General features: G+C 31.4%; 1 protein-coding gene across 7 annotated transcripts in view; it reads right to left on the bottom strand.

The window, feature by feature from the left end:
• dpy (fibrillin-like protein dumpy) overlaps positions 1-15,323 on the bottom strand; it is a 256,661-nt gene that overhangs the window by 129,911 nt on the left and 111,427 nt on the right. For all 7 annotated transcript variants that reach the window (XM_080147847.1, XM_080147848.1, XM_080147849.1 and 4 more), the window contains exons 5-10: positions 13,554-13,685; positions 8,543-8,658; positions 7,932-8,101; positions 3,124-3,206; positions 2,636-2,722; positions 1,995-2,249 (exon numbers count right to left, since the gene is read on the bottom strand). In XM_080147847.1, the coding sequence (XP_080003973.1) occupies positions 1,995-2,249; positions 2,636-2,722; positions 3,124-3,206; positions 7,932-8,101; positions 8,543-8,658; positions 13,554-13,685 (843 nt within the window). The remainder of the gene's footprint in view (positions 1-1,994; positions 2,250-2,635; positions 2,723-3,123; positions 3,207-7,931; positions 8,102-8,542; positions 8,659-13,553; positions 13,686-15,323) is intronic.

Here is a 15,323-nt window from a genome sequence, read left to right as displayed (position 1 = left end):
TGAAAATTAGAAAATCCGCAGAAATCATATTTGCAAGTTATTTGCAAAAATCTGCAATGCTAATTTGCAAAATTAATTTCATGCCTTAAATGACTTATTTAGAAAAAATCTTTTTATGAAATGTGTTAATTAATAAGTTTAGAACATACTTAGGGCAAAAAAAAATTCTTTAGTGTTACTTTAAACCTTATATATGAAAAAAGCAGTTTCTCACATTTTATGATAAAAAAAAGGTATAAGAACAAAAAATATGATTTTTCTTGATGTAAACACAATAATTGGCATAAAATCTATCATCCTAAATGTAAAAATCAGATATAGAATCCTTTTTAGAGCTAATATAGTGCAAAAAGTAACCAAGACATTTTTGCAAAGTATGAAAATCTGAAGAAAATAGTTCTTTTTGCTTTTGATATACATATCAGATAAATGTATATAAAATTAGTGATTAAAAACTATAAAACATGTTATAAGTTTTTTCAACACTGTCATTGATTAAATTGCACTTTTAGGTTTAAGAATTACCGAAGTAGTGCATAAAAACTCTTTTTATGATGTAATTAAACAAAATAAATGCCAAAAAACCAACTACAAAATGGTCTACTGCATTATAAAAAACGCCTAATTGTTGATTTGAATTTATTTTGTTTAATAACTTAATAAAAAGAGTTTTTATGTGCTACTTTGTTAATAAGTAAACCTAAAAGTGCATTTTAATCAATGATAGGATTGAAAAACTTATAACATGTTTTATAGTTTTTAATCACTAATTTTATATACATTTATCTGATATGTATATCAAAAGCAAAAAGAACTATTTTCTTCAGATTTTCATACTTTGCAAAATTGTCTTGGTTACTTTTTGCACTATTTTTGCTCTAAAAAGGATTCTATATCTGATTTTTACATTTAGGATGATAGATTTTATGCCAATTATTGTGTTTACATCAAGAAAAAACATATTTTTTGTTCCTATACCTTTTTTTATCATAAAATGTGAGAAACTGCTTTTTTCATATATAAGGTGAAAAAAGTAACACTAAAGAAATTTTTTTGCCTTAATTATGTTCTAAACTTATAGATAAACACATTTCATAAAAAGATTTCTTTTTAAATAAGTCATTTAAGGCATGAAATTAATTTTGCAAATTAACATTGCAGATTTTTGCAAATAACTTGCAAATATGATTTCTGCGGATTTTCTAATTTTCTTAGGCGTTTTCTATATATATTCCTCTTTCCAAAAATACCTCACTTGTCAAGATTGGATAAAAAAATCTTTGTCGTCGAGATTCCATAACTGTGCTAGAGTAATTGCATACTAAAGAGGTGGGCTTGAAGACATTGGACTGTAAATTAAAATGGTACCCATAGTTTTATAGCCATGTTATCGTATTCTTCGGCTCTGATCAATTTTGTCCTTTAATTTAAGTTCTGATTGGTTGGTTCCCAAATAGTAGTGTCGAAAAATTTAACACATAATTTTACTCTACATATGTGGTAATTTTGTTTATCAAAATTAGGTACGTATATCAATTAATCGCCCATTGTCTTATCCCTTAAGATCCATGTTGCATTGTATATTGTAAACTGTAAAATGCTAATTATATAATCCCTATTTGAATAGTAATCAAATGCATATCAAAATTATACATCTTTATCAAGGATCCAAAGGGATAAAACAGTGACTGATGAATTGATATACATTCCCAATGATGATACACAAAATTACCTCTTAAGTAGATTACAATTAATGAATTAAACGTTTGGAAGAGCCAAATTGTATTTGTCTGACAGTTAAGATCCCGAAAACCACTGAATCGATAGATTTTTTTCTCATTTTTAGGAAGACTCTATCCTATCCAGGGATGGATTTAAGCTATTTTGCCTTACAAATTGGAATTATGCTCCTTATCTCTGCCAATTCCAATTCCCTTAGATGCTAGAGGCGCAACCGCTAGTTATTAAGCTAAAATAACAAGCATAAAACTTACCATTCGCTTGAAATCCTTTTCTACAAGCACATTGTCCGTCCACACATTCAGCGTTCAACGTACAGTCAAAATTTGACTTGCACAGCGTTTTCACCTCGGTCGCTTCGCAGCCGTACCGGCCGTCGCCGGTATAGCCCGGCGGACAGTCGCATGTGTAGCCGTTATTGACGTTGCGGCAGATGGCGTTAGTGCCGCATGGCTGCCGGCTACATTCGTCGGTCAACGAACAGCCGGTTCCTGGATCGCCAGTTAAACCTATAACAGACAAAAGATTTAAAGCGAAGGCATTTGTATTTTCAAAACGTATGGATCGAAAATATATTATTTTAAATATTTATAAATTTCCCGAGTTTGAAGAGAAGAGGGGGGCGGAGATAATGGACTGTAAGAGATACTGCCCTCAAAAAGTTTTGTCATTCGGTAGCTTACAAACTTTGGGAGTAAAGATGAAAATTAATTTGGTGGTACTAATCAATATTATCAAACTTTTTCTTCAATAATTAAAATTTCCATAATTTCCAGAATACAATTTTTACTATCTATCTATCCTACTCTCTATCTAAATGTCTGTATATAAAATATCTATCCTACACTATATGTTTTATATGTTTATCTGTCTGTCCATCTATCTATCTGAATACCTGGCTTGCAAGAGCACTGATAGCTACCCTCTGAATTTGTACACACTGCGTTCTTTCCACATGGCGATCTTAAGCATTCGTCAACATCTAAAAAAGAAATATTAACAAGTATTACGACATCCATAAGTAGAGTAGCACAAAAAAGCAATGTGTAGACAAACGGACAGTTTTTTTAGCAGTAATCATAAAAAGAGTGTCTTTGTGACCGTTGGGGCATTATCGACAGACCGACGGACAAAGCAGATTATATACAAGATGCTCATTTGTACAGGGAATCTCATCCAAAAATTTCAGCTGTCTATCTTCATTAGCAGCTGAGAAAATCATATTTCCTCACATAGCCTTCCGGACAAACTAACAGAACAGTAAGAGAGATTATAGACGAAATTATAGGTAAAGGAATAAAATAAATGATAAATGGGTCATGTTACTTAAACAACCCTGCAGGCCGCTAAATCTATCAATTAACCTAACCATCTAAGAATTACCTATGCACTGGTGGGCTGGGTTTCCTGTATACCCCTGCGGGCATTCGCATCTGTAGCCACGAGGTGATATATCGTTGTAGCATCTAGAAAAATATTTTTGTCAATAATAAATTTGATTAGGGAGGGAGGGGACATACTTTAATCAAACCAGGGATAAGGGATAGGAAACCTGGCCATTAATTAGGTCCCGGCCTATATTCTAAAGGGATATTGCAACTATTACAAATTCCTATCAAACTGGCGGACGCTCCCAAGTAGCTATCACTCTAAACCAATAAGAATCGGCCTGTTTTTAACAACCAATCACCAATTGGCAGAAATTTTAGAAGCAGACAATTCTAGAAAAAATAATGATTTCGTCTGCTACTAAAAAATAAATATAAATGGTGTTAGATCACATTAGCTTAATTATTAAATCTGCTTAGAGTTAAACAATAAAAAGGGCCATATAGAAAAAACAAAAATAACGGGATTATTTTTTGGAAAGAAGGTAGCTACAAATTTTCATTTGGTAGTTTATAAATTAGATGTTGTATTTTGAATTTTAAAAATTTAATACGGAATTGATACAACACCTTAACCCTAATATATGTACAATACAACACAGTACAAATCTATCACTACATAATAGTATCCAAAGAACTTGATAGAATGTTACCCAAGTGCATATTAATTTATTTATTTTGAATTTTAATTAGAAATGAAATTTTCAAATAAAATTTTTACTCATTAATAAAAATGCAAATAATACAAACTAAAATCTGTCTGAGGGAAACCCAACGATAGCTTTCTGACAGTTCAAATTACCAAAGTAAAAGATAAAAAAATTTTGGGAGAGTAAAAACTTCATTTTAACAAAAGCCATTAATATATAGGTTTATAAAAAGTTATGTTTTTTACTTTAAACTAGCTACCTGAATTTGATTCTATACTTTATCTACACACACACACACAGCTTTTTCATTAGCGTTTTATATGAACCACTGTGCCATCTCAAAACTGGTTTATTAGGCTAGAAATAGGCCTAGGCTTGAAATAGGCCTGAAATAATATTTTCCTACGTTTCCCATCCCTTATCCCTGAATCAAACTGGTACCCAAAGTTTTGTAACACTGTATAAACAAACTTTAAGCACTTTATATTAATTTTTATTATTAGACTTAGGCTCTAAACTTTTCAACCAATAATTCTTAGCTCAAGAAGGGCTGATTTTGTTTTTAATCATTGGGGATGTTAATCAATTTCGTTTATTGTCTTATCACTTAAGATCCCTGAATTTGATAATATAGTAAATTAACATCAATACAAGTTGTCTTTAAAATGATCATCTCTAACGGAAGAAAAATTTTAATGCACAGTAGTTTTCTTTTAGTTGTAATATAACTGTAAGTCAGGGAGGAAGGGGACATTGGGCTGTTTCTAAAAGCATCATTATAACGTTTTCTTATTAGTTGGATTAACTGGGGGACTTTAGTTGAGTGTTCAAACATTTCAACCACAAATTGTAATCTACTGAAGGGGTACTTTTGTGAATCATTAATAGGTATATACATATATTTATCAGCCATTGTCTTATCCCTTTAGATCCCTGCTATGAGTGGTCTGACCTTATAATTTCTCGAGCGTCACATAATTAGTTATTATAATATGTAATACTTAATTATTAGCGCGGATAGAAATAGGAGTACAAAATATTTTTTTCATATCCTATAGGCACTTGAGAGAAATGTAGGGGGGGGGGGGGGGTTGAGGCGACTTCTACTTTAGAGTTTTAAAAGAAAATGTAAAATTAAATTTTTGGGGGGTGGGGGTATCTTTTTCCAGTGGTGATTTCTTTTGGGAGGGTAGAGGTATCCTACCCCATAATAATTATAAACCTACTTTGGGGCTATGATGAACTAAATTGTATTTAAACCCTACTAAATTATCTCTCGTTGATCTATCCCTCTTATTTTCATGATAATTGTACATATCAAATTAATGATTTTTGGTGTTTTATAATTTATAACTGTCGCAAAATTCATTAAAAATAGTCAAATACAGAATAATCCTTATATAAAAGTAACAGGATGTCTGGGAGTCTATCTGTCTATTTATACCGAAACATCTTGTTTTGGGGTGGTTAGGGGATACCACGACCATCCCAAGAGAAATCACCCCTAGATTTTTGTTTTACTTTTTTCTTTTTAAAACTAATATTGAAAATGGGGGAATGTAGACAGATTAGATAACCTATATCATACAGAATTTTACTATTGAAAGGATTAAATCTCCAAAATGAAAAAATCGGCTTGAATTGTTTTTTTTATGGAAGTTAGTTATAAGTATTGTAGTGGTTTTGAGCCAAAACATAAAAAAAAAATTTTAGTTTGATTTAAGAGGTTGCGCGAATAAAACATAAGAAAAATTGCAAAAATATTATTTTTGGTTTTTTATCAATTAATCTAATCTTATTAATAAACTCATAATATGAATCTTTCTTTAATTCTAAAAATAATTTGTATCTTATTCCCCTTAAAATATGTTTTTGTGGTTCTATAGAGCTTAGATTCCGCTTACATGTTTCATAGATTTCTAAGTAATACAACTGAACTAAAACTATGAAATCTCAAACCGACCGATCGTAAGAAACCAGGGATCTTTAGGGATATACAATTGGCGATTAATTGAAATACATCCCCAATGATAATAAACAAAATCACCCTTACTGTAAGATTATTGGTTAAAAAGTTTTAGCATTACTAGTTTGTAACCAACCAATTAAAATGGATCTACTGCAGTTCACGGTAAAATATTGCTGAGAACGAATATTGCCAAAAATCTATGAATTTTAAAGGCTGCTAGCTGCCAAACGACTAACGGACAGATCCTACCCGCACACTGTTTTAAGCGGCATAAGAAGGCCTACAAATAATCTGGAATAGCCATAAATCAATAATGCATAATTATCTCGCAGTGCAGAGAAATGCTCGAAAAAGGCCTATTTTACGTCTTTTTTCTTCAGTGAAGCTTTCCCTGTGCATCATTGGATCTTGGCTATTCCAGATTATTTGTAGGCCTTCTTATACCGCTTACAATGATGTGCTGGTATGATCTGTACGTTCAGCCATTTGGCAGTTAGCAGCCTTTAAAATTCATAAAATTTTGGCAATATTCGTTACCAGCAATATTTTACCGTGAACTGCAGTAGATCCATTAAAATGCAATAAAAGTGCTCAAAGATTTTGAACTTACTAAATAGAATAAGATATCTTTGTTATAAAACTTTTGGGGTATAGTCCATTTCGTAACATCGCACCTATTCTTCCTATTTTTCACAGTAGCTTTTCTCCTATTTCTAGTCCCTGCGAAGGCTCTAACCCTGCGGGGCCAATTACCTAACCCTGTGGGGCAACCACCTAACCTAATATAACCTTACCTAACCTAAAATAACCTATAAAAAGCCATTTTAAAAATACGACGAATCGCCCCTTATGGGGCGATGTTACGAAATGGACTATTCCCAACTTTTGGTATCAGTGTAATTCAGTGTCCAATGTCCTCTCCCTCCCTAGCAAAAAAAAAAGACACATTAGTTGTACATCATCCTTGTTAAAAGCGAAGATTTCAAACTTTCCATGGTGATTCCTTTAGTAGTTAGGTACGATTTAGAAATCGTAGCAACTCTATAATCATTACCAGAATGTCCGTACGACCATTTTAAACATGTTGATTTTTTTACTTTTTAAACAAATTTTTATGTGATCTAATAATCAGATTGATCTGCCTTTTGGTGTATTGATTTCTGGGACAACAAAGTATAATGTTATAAGCGAAGCAACTTTATAATCAAGTCCTAAAAATGTAAGTATGTCCATCAACATTATCCTGTATCAAGCAGTTTTTCAACAAATTTACTTACAATTTTGCTTCGACTCTTACTCGATACTTTTATATTCTGATTATTCAGTTCAGACACTATACAAGTGTTAATGTCCGTTTGTCCTACCGTTTCAGTGCTTCGCTTTTATGGATGTTGTCATCCTTGTTATTTATAAATCTATTCATGTAAGATATTTAATCATAGTTACAGATTTTTAATTAAAGATAACTAAATACATCCCTTTTTTTGTACCTTACGGTTGAGAAACAAATACATTAATGCCCAAAGAAAGCGCAGCAATAAGAAAGTGACAAAATTGTAAAGAAAAATAAACTGTAAAAATGAACTGTAAATAAAAAATGTTTAAATTTTTTTAAAGTCATGAGCTTGTTTTTTGAGAGGAAATGTAATTTCTTCATGAATCCTTTACAATGTTATTTTTTACTTTTTTGTATATAAGCTTGGTTTATTGGTAACAATTTCTAATGAAACATTACTATCGTTTTTTTATTCTGAAAATGCAAATAATTACAGAAATATTATGAAGATTCTTTTAGTTTTTCCTTCCCCCTCTAATTAAATATTATTAATTAAAGTAAATTATTCTATTTGTAGTATATATTTCATTAAAAAATACAACTTTAACCCAAAATTTTATCCCATCTTTGATCATTATTTTAAAAATGTACTGTAAAACTAGAAGCATAATAATTACCAGGGAGGGATGGAACAACGGCCTGTAAATTACACTGGTACCCAAATTTTAATAACCGTGTATTCTTATTCGTTAACTCGAAAACTTTGGGTATTCTTTTTGAATTTTTATTTCAAACTATTGGTTTCTATATAAACTTTTCAACCAATGACTTTAATCCTAAATTGTCCTCTCCCTCATGATCACTGGATGCAATATTTCAACTTCCACATATAACTAAAAAAAATTTACCTGGCATTAAGACCGCAAGGACTGGAGCTGCATGAATCCTGGACACCACAGCCGCTGTATGGATCTCCGGGGCTGCCGGGTGGGCACTCGCACAGGTAGCCACCAAACTGGTTGATACAGCGGGCACCCTGACCGCAAGGGTTCGAGTCGCATTCGTTCATGTCCACACACTGAAAAGGCGAAATGGTTATTTATCGCATCGTATTATAGACAGCTTTCCACGGTTATCCACGGTAATGTTGATGAAAAATTTAGGTATACAATTTTTACCATAATAATTGAAATCCAAAACTCATTAGAATAATGTCTCTTAATATAAAAATTATCAGCAATACAAAATTTTTAGAGCATTGTTTTAGAAGTCCTTTGATTCATAGAAATAGTTATTCATCGCATCGTGTTATAGACAACTTTCTGCAGATATAAAAATAAAAGAGATTAAAACCAGTTTTGGTATTAATTTTATGTTTCGTATTTTTAATATTCTTGGAAAAATGGCTATAATACGATGCTAAACATGAACTTTCAATAAAGCTGAAAACCAGTTCTAATCCAGCGGATACTAATCGGTTTCGAAGCCACACTGGAAATCTCTTTCTAAAACTACTCACCCCATCGTAAGGGTTTCCAGTGTATCCCTCCTGGCAGGAACAGGTATAGTTGCCACCATAGTTGGAGCATAGCGCGTTCACTCCACAGGCACCAGGGTTCTTGCACTCATCAATGTCTAAAATATGGTAAATTTAGTTAAATTTTTCATCACTAGATGGCATTAAACAGACTTATTGTCGATTTTTAAGGCTGTTAAATAAATATTATAGCGTTTTACCTTGAAAGTGTCTAGTCGAGCACTGACTCCCCCCCCCCCCTCCTCTTACTTTTTTTATGAATTTGAAATTAAGGGCGGTAAGGAGTAATCTTAGGTCTAGTCCCTTGAATTCTACACCCCACCCTTTTTGAAAATTCGGGGGGATCAATGTTTGATAGGTATGTTGAGTAAAAGCACCAAATTATTTTGTCTTAATTTGTAAAATTTTCCATGATGTGAAATGACATTTGCAAATATTATTTCTTCCAATAAAGTAATGGATACATTAAAAGGAAATAAGAAAAAAATATGATAGAATGAGAATAAGTTTGTCCGTAAGTAGCGCTGCACTAGTAATATTTTAAAAAATATTATAACAAGTACAATAATAAACAGGGGAAGGGGGTAAGAAGAAGTTACAAGCAAAGGAGAAGTTGTGAAGAAGATAGAGAAAGTAAAATCTGGCATAACCAACAGACAGGAAGACGAAGAAAGTCCCTCAAAAAAAATTCTGATGTCATAAAAATTGGAGATTAGGAGAGGAGAAGTGAGAAAGAAAACCCCTAAAAAAGATATGGATAATCCCTCATTTTTATGACGTCACATGCTGATTTTTTGAGCGACTTTCTTCGTCTTCACAGACCGATACGAATAATACAGCAATTCTAATGACATATTTAGTAAATATTGGTTATTATTGGTTAAAAATCGAGGTACATATGTTTATAGGTATACATTCACGTCATACAGACGTACGGACAAACTATAAACACACAGTAGCTGCGCTACTTATAAGAATAGAGGAAATGAAAGCTATTATATGAAAAGTTTAAACAAAATCATCGGAGCGTAATTTTCACAAACACAATTATTTATATTGTTGTTATTATAAGTTTATTATTTATTAAAAATTTAAATATCCTTTGCTGTTCTGTCATACGTGTGACATCAAAGAATTTTATTGATAGAGAAAGATAGGAAAGTAACAAAAGAAGAGAGAGAGAGAGAGAGAGAGAGAGAGAGAGAGAGAGAAGAGAGAGAGAGAGAGAGAGAGAGTGAGAGAGAAAGAGAAAGAGAGAGAAAGAGAAAAAGAATGGGAGAGAGAGGGAGACTTAAAGAGGCAAGCATCTTCCGGGATAAGACAATGGACGTTAAAATATTGTGTACCAACCTTAACTATTAGAAAGAAAATTACCCCTCATGTGTATAAAATTATCTTTTGGGAGTTTGGACACTAGATATTTATGTAATACTTTTTAGCCAATTAATTGCAGAAGAAGTGTACAAACTTTAGAGGCAATACTTATGGTATTTAAAACAACAAAAAAGATTTCTATTTCTAAAAGATGTACTGTACACATATAAGGCAGAATGAAAGAAAGAGAGAGAGAGAGAGATGAATTAAGAAAAGACAATTCTGACGAAGTTAGGTACAAACGAACAAACCCTAACGACAGAAAAGCTTAACTTTTTATAAGACTAATAGAAAAAGAAACCGCATAGTTTTAAACTAAAACTTCTAATTGACAGGTATTATACTAAAATCTGTTGATTTCAATATAATATGTATTATTTAACAAACAAAAGAATGTCATTGTCCACAAGTAGCGCAACAATAACAAGTTAATAATGTTTTAAATTAAAATAAAAAGTAAAGTAGTATACAGTGAAATCCACAATTTATATTTTCATCAAATAACTCTTTAAATTTTACAAGTTTTTATTGTAAACTTTTTAAAATTTATCAATAAACATTAACTTTAGCCAATTATAATATGACTAATTAATGGACGGACGGACATACGATAATATCCTAGTTATAGAGTAGCTGCTATTCTAATAATGACATACATACAAAGCTATATTTAAATTGTTGTAAGCAATGTAGTAACTTTATGATGGGGGGGGGGGATATTGGAAAATTATACTAGTACCCAAAGTTTTATAAACAAGTTCACTTGTTGGTTTGCTTAAAACTTGTAGGACTTTTTAATAGTCCAATATTTTAATCTGCAGAAGTGGTAATTTTGCTAATAATCAATGGAAATGTTTATATATTAATAGTCCATTGTCTTATCCCTTAAGATCCCTGAGAATTATACATGCTAAATGAATAGGGTTAAGCTAGGCTATGTCAAACACGTCAAATTTTGACATACAATGGACATGTCAACATAAGATTATTTTGTCCTAAGAATGATCATTATTTAAACAATGGGTAATAATATTGCAACATATAACTAGATGTTTGTATGTTAAATAGTATCTCGGAAACCACTGGACCAATAGGTTTACATATTTAAAGACACTAGCTTCAGGTTAGGCTGAATTTTTCTTCATTTTACATATCCCTGTCCCTTGGGGGCGGAGGAAAATCAAGAGAAAATTAAGAGAAAATTGTAGGAAAAGGGAGGGGGGGGTGTACTATATTGAGGGGGGGGGATATGGTGGAGGGGGCGTTAACAGGAAATAAATGGTTAAGGATGTTTGTTAAATACGGGGGTAGGGGGATACCTAGGGTTAAATTAGGGGTTAGGGGGCGGAAAAACAACTAATTTTATTTTAAGAGTTGAAATCACTACATAACATATTTTTAAATTGGTAAACATTCCATTTGCACGTTTTACAACAGCATTATTTTTCTGCCCAACTATAATAAACAAAATTTCGCATTTACCTCACCTAACCTTTATTTTTATGAAACATTACATTGTTATTGTACTTTGTCCGTCCGTCCGTCTGTTTTTAAAGCTATTGGAGAAAGGAATTGTGATTTTCTCGCCAGCTACTTTTGATGCATTTTTTGTGCAGATTACAAAAGGGCATATAGTATGCAATTTACTTGGCCCGTCGGTCTGTCGTTCATGTTACAAAAGACTTATATACTTTTTGCTTCGCTACTTATGAATGTGTTCATCATTGTTTTTAATGCTGAAATGTCAATATTTGGTGATAATATTCACATGAAAAGAATCAAATATTTAGGCCTTTAGAGAATTTAATCAAAGGAAAATTTGATTTAAATATGAAAACGTCATAATACTCTTTCAAGTAGGAGCGGCGGTATATATAAAAAGATAATGGTTTTCAAGTGTCAGAACTTTGAATTTTGATATGTTTATTGTTTATTATGTAGCAAATGGAAGGATTATAAAAGAATCTCTACTCATTCTTTAACCACCTGTCCTTTCATCTTTCAAAAACTTAAATATAAATAATTTTATGTTATTATTAGGGATAAATCATAAGAATCAAAAAATATTCTGCTTTCAACTAATCCTACATCCAAAATAATTGTTTCTCGTATTCATTCGAATCCGGTGGATAGGAACCGGTTCTCATCCATACGAAAAAACTATGCCAAGCATCGTATTATATCCAGCTTTTTACGAATATATAAATCTACAATATATAATTGTACATTCTATATCCGCGGAAACTTGTTTATAATACGATGCGAGAAATAACTATTCTCATTTTTGAAACACTACAGTTCATCAAAATAATGATAAGCTAAGGGATAGGACAATAAATGATAATAGTTATTTCTCGCATCGTATTATAAACAGGTTTCCGCGTATTATTATATGATTGTACATTTTTATATTCGTAGAAAGCTGGATATGATACGATGCTAGACATAGTTTTTTCGTATGGATGAGAACCGGTTCCTATCCACCGGATTCGAATGAATACGAGAAATTGGTGTACATCCCCAAAAGTGAATTACCCCTTAAAATTACCTATTGATTGAAAAAGATTGGACACTATGATTAGTATGGACTAACCAATCCTAAGTCTAAGTCGGCACCACGGGGCTAAAAAAAACTAGTTTTAATCTTATAATTGTACATTCTATATCCGCGGAAAGCCGTTTATAATACGATACGAGAAATAACTATTACTAAATTAAGACCGTTGGTCAAGCGATATAAATTATAACCTATGTCAAGTCTTTATTTTCTCAAATACCACATTTCACTTTTTACTCAAATTTTTAGCATAATTATTAGAGAGAGAGAGGGGGGGATATAGAAAAAAGAGAGGACAGTGAGAGAGAAAAAAAAGAGAGAAATAGAGAGATAAAGAGAAGGAGAAGGAAAGGGAGAGAGAGAGAAATTGTTACTTTTAGAAACTTAATATTAGAATGTAATCATCAGAATTTCAGGGAAGAGAAATTTCAATTTTAGTTTTTAAGTTATAAAGTGAAACAGCGTAAAGTATCCAAAAAAAAAATTACGTCATACAATACAGGTGACCAATGATAGGCCAGTATACATTGTAATTGACTAATGGTAAATCGTATAGAGGCCTTTCACTGCTTATTCGTTTTGTATGACGTCATTTTTTATTGGATACTATACGCTGTTTCTAAAAAAGTAAAAAAATAAATTGGGAAAAAGGCTTTTTATGGACCCCCAAAATTAATTATAGTCACATAGACATCCTGTTACTTTTATATAAGACTAGCGGATACGCCCCTAGAGGCCTCTAGTGGCACTTTAAATGTTTTTTTTTTATTTTAAACGATATCATACATGTTAATAGATTTTGTCAGATTATTTCTATGTTGCGTTGAAGTCTCCAAAAATATTTTTAAAATATAGATTTTTTGTGATTTCTCTTGGGAGGATGGTGGTCCCTCCTCCAAAATAGTTATAAACCTTCCCGGAACTTATGAGAAGTTACCCTGTTAAGGAGAACCTGATCACTTCAGCTACAGACAAAGAGTTTACTACTTTATATTATAGGATAACAACAAGTAGTTTGCTAACCCAACCCTAAGGGTCTCAAAAAAAAAATAAAGCACTCACCTAAACATTCAATAAGGCCGTCTCCCTCATAGCCCGGCTTACACTTGCAAATATATTCGGCGGGCAGGTTGCAGCACTCGGCATTCTCCACACACTTAGCCGCCAGCTCAGGTATAGTACACTCGTCAATATCTGAAATAGGAAAGGTATTGTCAATAAATTGAAAAAATTATTAAATTATGTATAAAAAATTCTGTCCTGTGTTACTTGAAAATATATCTTTAAACAGGGAGGGAGTGGCCAATGGACTGTTTATTACACTAGTCCCCAAAGTTTTTTAATAACGTTTTATTTTTGATAGCTTTAAAACTTTGGAGATTTTTGTTAAATTTTAATTGGTTAGTTCAATAAGTTGAGTGTCCAAACGTTTCAACCACTAATTATTATGTACAGACGGGTTGATTTTCTGTATCATTATTTGGGATGTGTATAAATTTAAATATAGACAAATATAGGTTAACCTATGATAAATAGATATGCCTATTTTAAAGATAGATATATCTATAGGCTACGCATATATGATCACAATAAGAAGTCTTTTTTATTAGAAGGGTGAAGAATTAATAGTAATAATAAATTTTAGAAACATATAACCGTTTTAGATTTGTTTATTTTTCACCAAAAATGACCAAAAAATTTTGGTGGAATTTTTATGATTCATGTATTTTGTCATATAGTGACTTTTAGAATAGTATAAAAATGGGTTTGTTTATATTTGTTTTCCTATATAGTAGCAAGGCTACTCTATTATTAATTATAGTTTGTCCGTCAGTCTTGACGTTGATTTTGATTTGATTGATTTTTAAATAGTAGCGACTGTGCCCTTTGGTAGAAAAAATAACCTAAAATCACTCAAAGACTCATATTTAAAATTAAAATAGCCTAAAACCCACTTGGGCTGATATTATAAAGCTTCTCAAAATAAAGAAATAAATCGGTCTATGGTTAATGATATCTTTACAGACAAAAGCTTCGCTACTATAAATCTAATTTTTATGCGTTATATAATTTTAACAGCTGTGACTAAGTGAGAAAAAAGAAAACATTTAACCAATTTTTTTCCTCATTTTAGCTGTTAAAAAAAACAAGCTTTTATAAGCTAGGTTCAATCCGTTAGTGCGGCCTTAACAATCATTAATTATAATTGTCCTTTCGATTATAAACTTGTACAATAATGATTCCTGTATTATTTAGGAACAATAGAGACATCGAAGCAACTTTATAATTATTACCAGAAAGAAAACATAATCCTTTAGCTAAGAAAAATTTTATAGAATATAATTTCAAATTGAATTATAGCGATTAGAATTTAATTGCCTTCAGGGACCCTAATAATAATAAACTTCTTAATGGCGAATCAAAAATCAATTAATTATTATCTTGTTATTAATATAATAAAAGTTATAATAAATTACATTTTAAAGCAGGTGATAAGTATAATTTAATATTACCAAAGGGATAAGACAATGGGTAAAAAAGTTAAATACAACCGTAGAAAATCAATTTTCAAGAACCTTCTATAAAAAAATTAAAACCTAAAAAAATCGTCTAATTATATTTTACTAAAATCAACGAAAAGCGTAGAAAATCTTTAACAATAAACGGAAGAGTTTAATTATTATATCTCCGCTTTTTATAAGCAGGGTAACTCTATAATAAGGGCGTGTTTGTTCGTACATATGTCCGTCCGTTCTACCAAGTGTGTCAGAGCAAATAAACGTAAATCTATTTCAAAATATGATATTTAGTGATTGGTTGACAATACCTGCT

The sequence above is a fragment of the Acartia tonsa genome, chromosome 14 (genome assembly GCF_053477335.1).
Source record: "Acartia tonsa isolate MP-2025a chromosome 14, ASM5347733v1, whole genome shotgun sequence".
Classification (NCBI taxonomy): Eukaryota; Metazoa; Arthropoda; class Copepoda; order Calanoida; family Acartiidae; genus Acartia; species Acartia tonsa.
The sequence above is the reverse complement of the archived record's forward strand: the minus strand, read 5'-3'. Positions and strand labels throughout refer to the sequence as shown.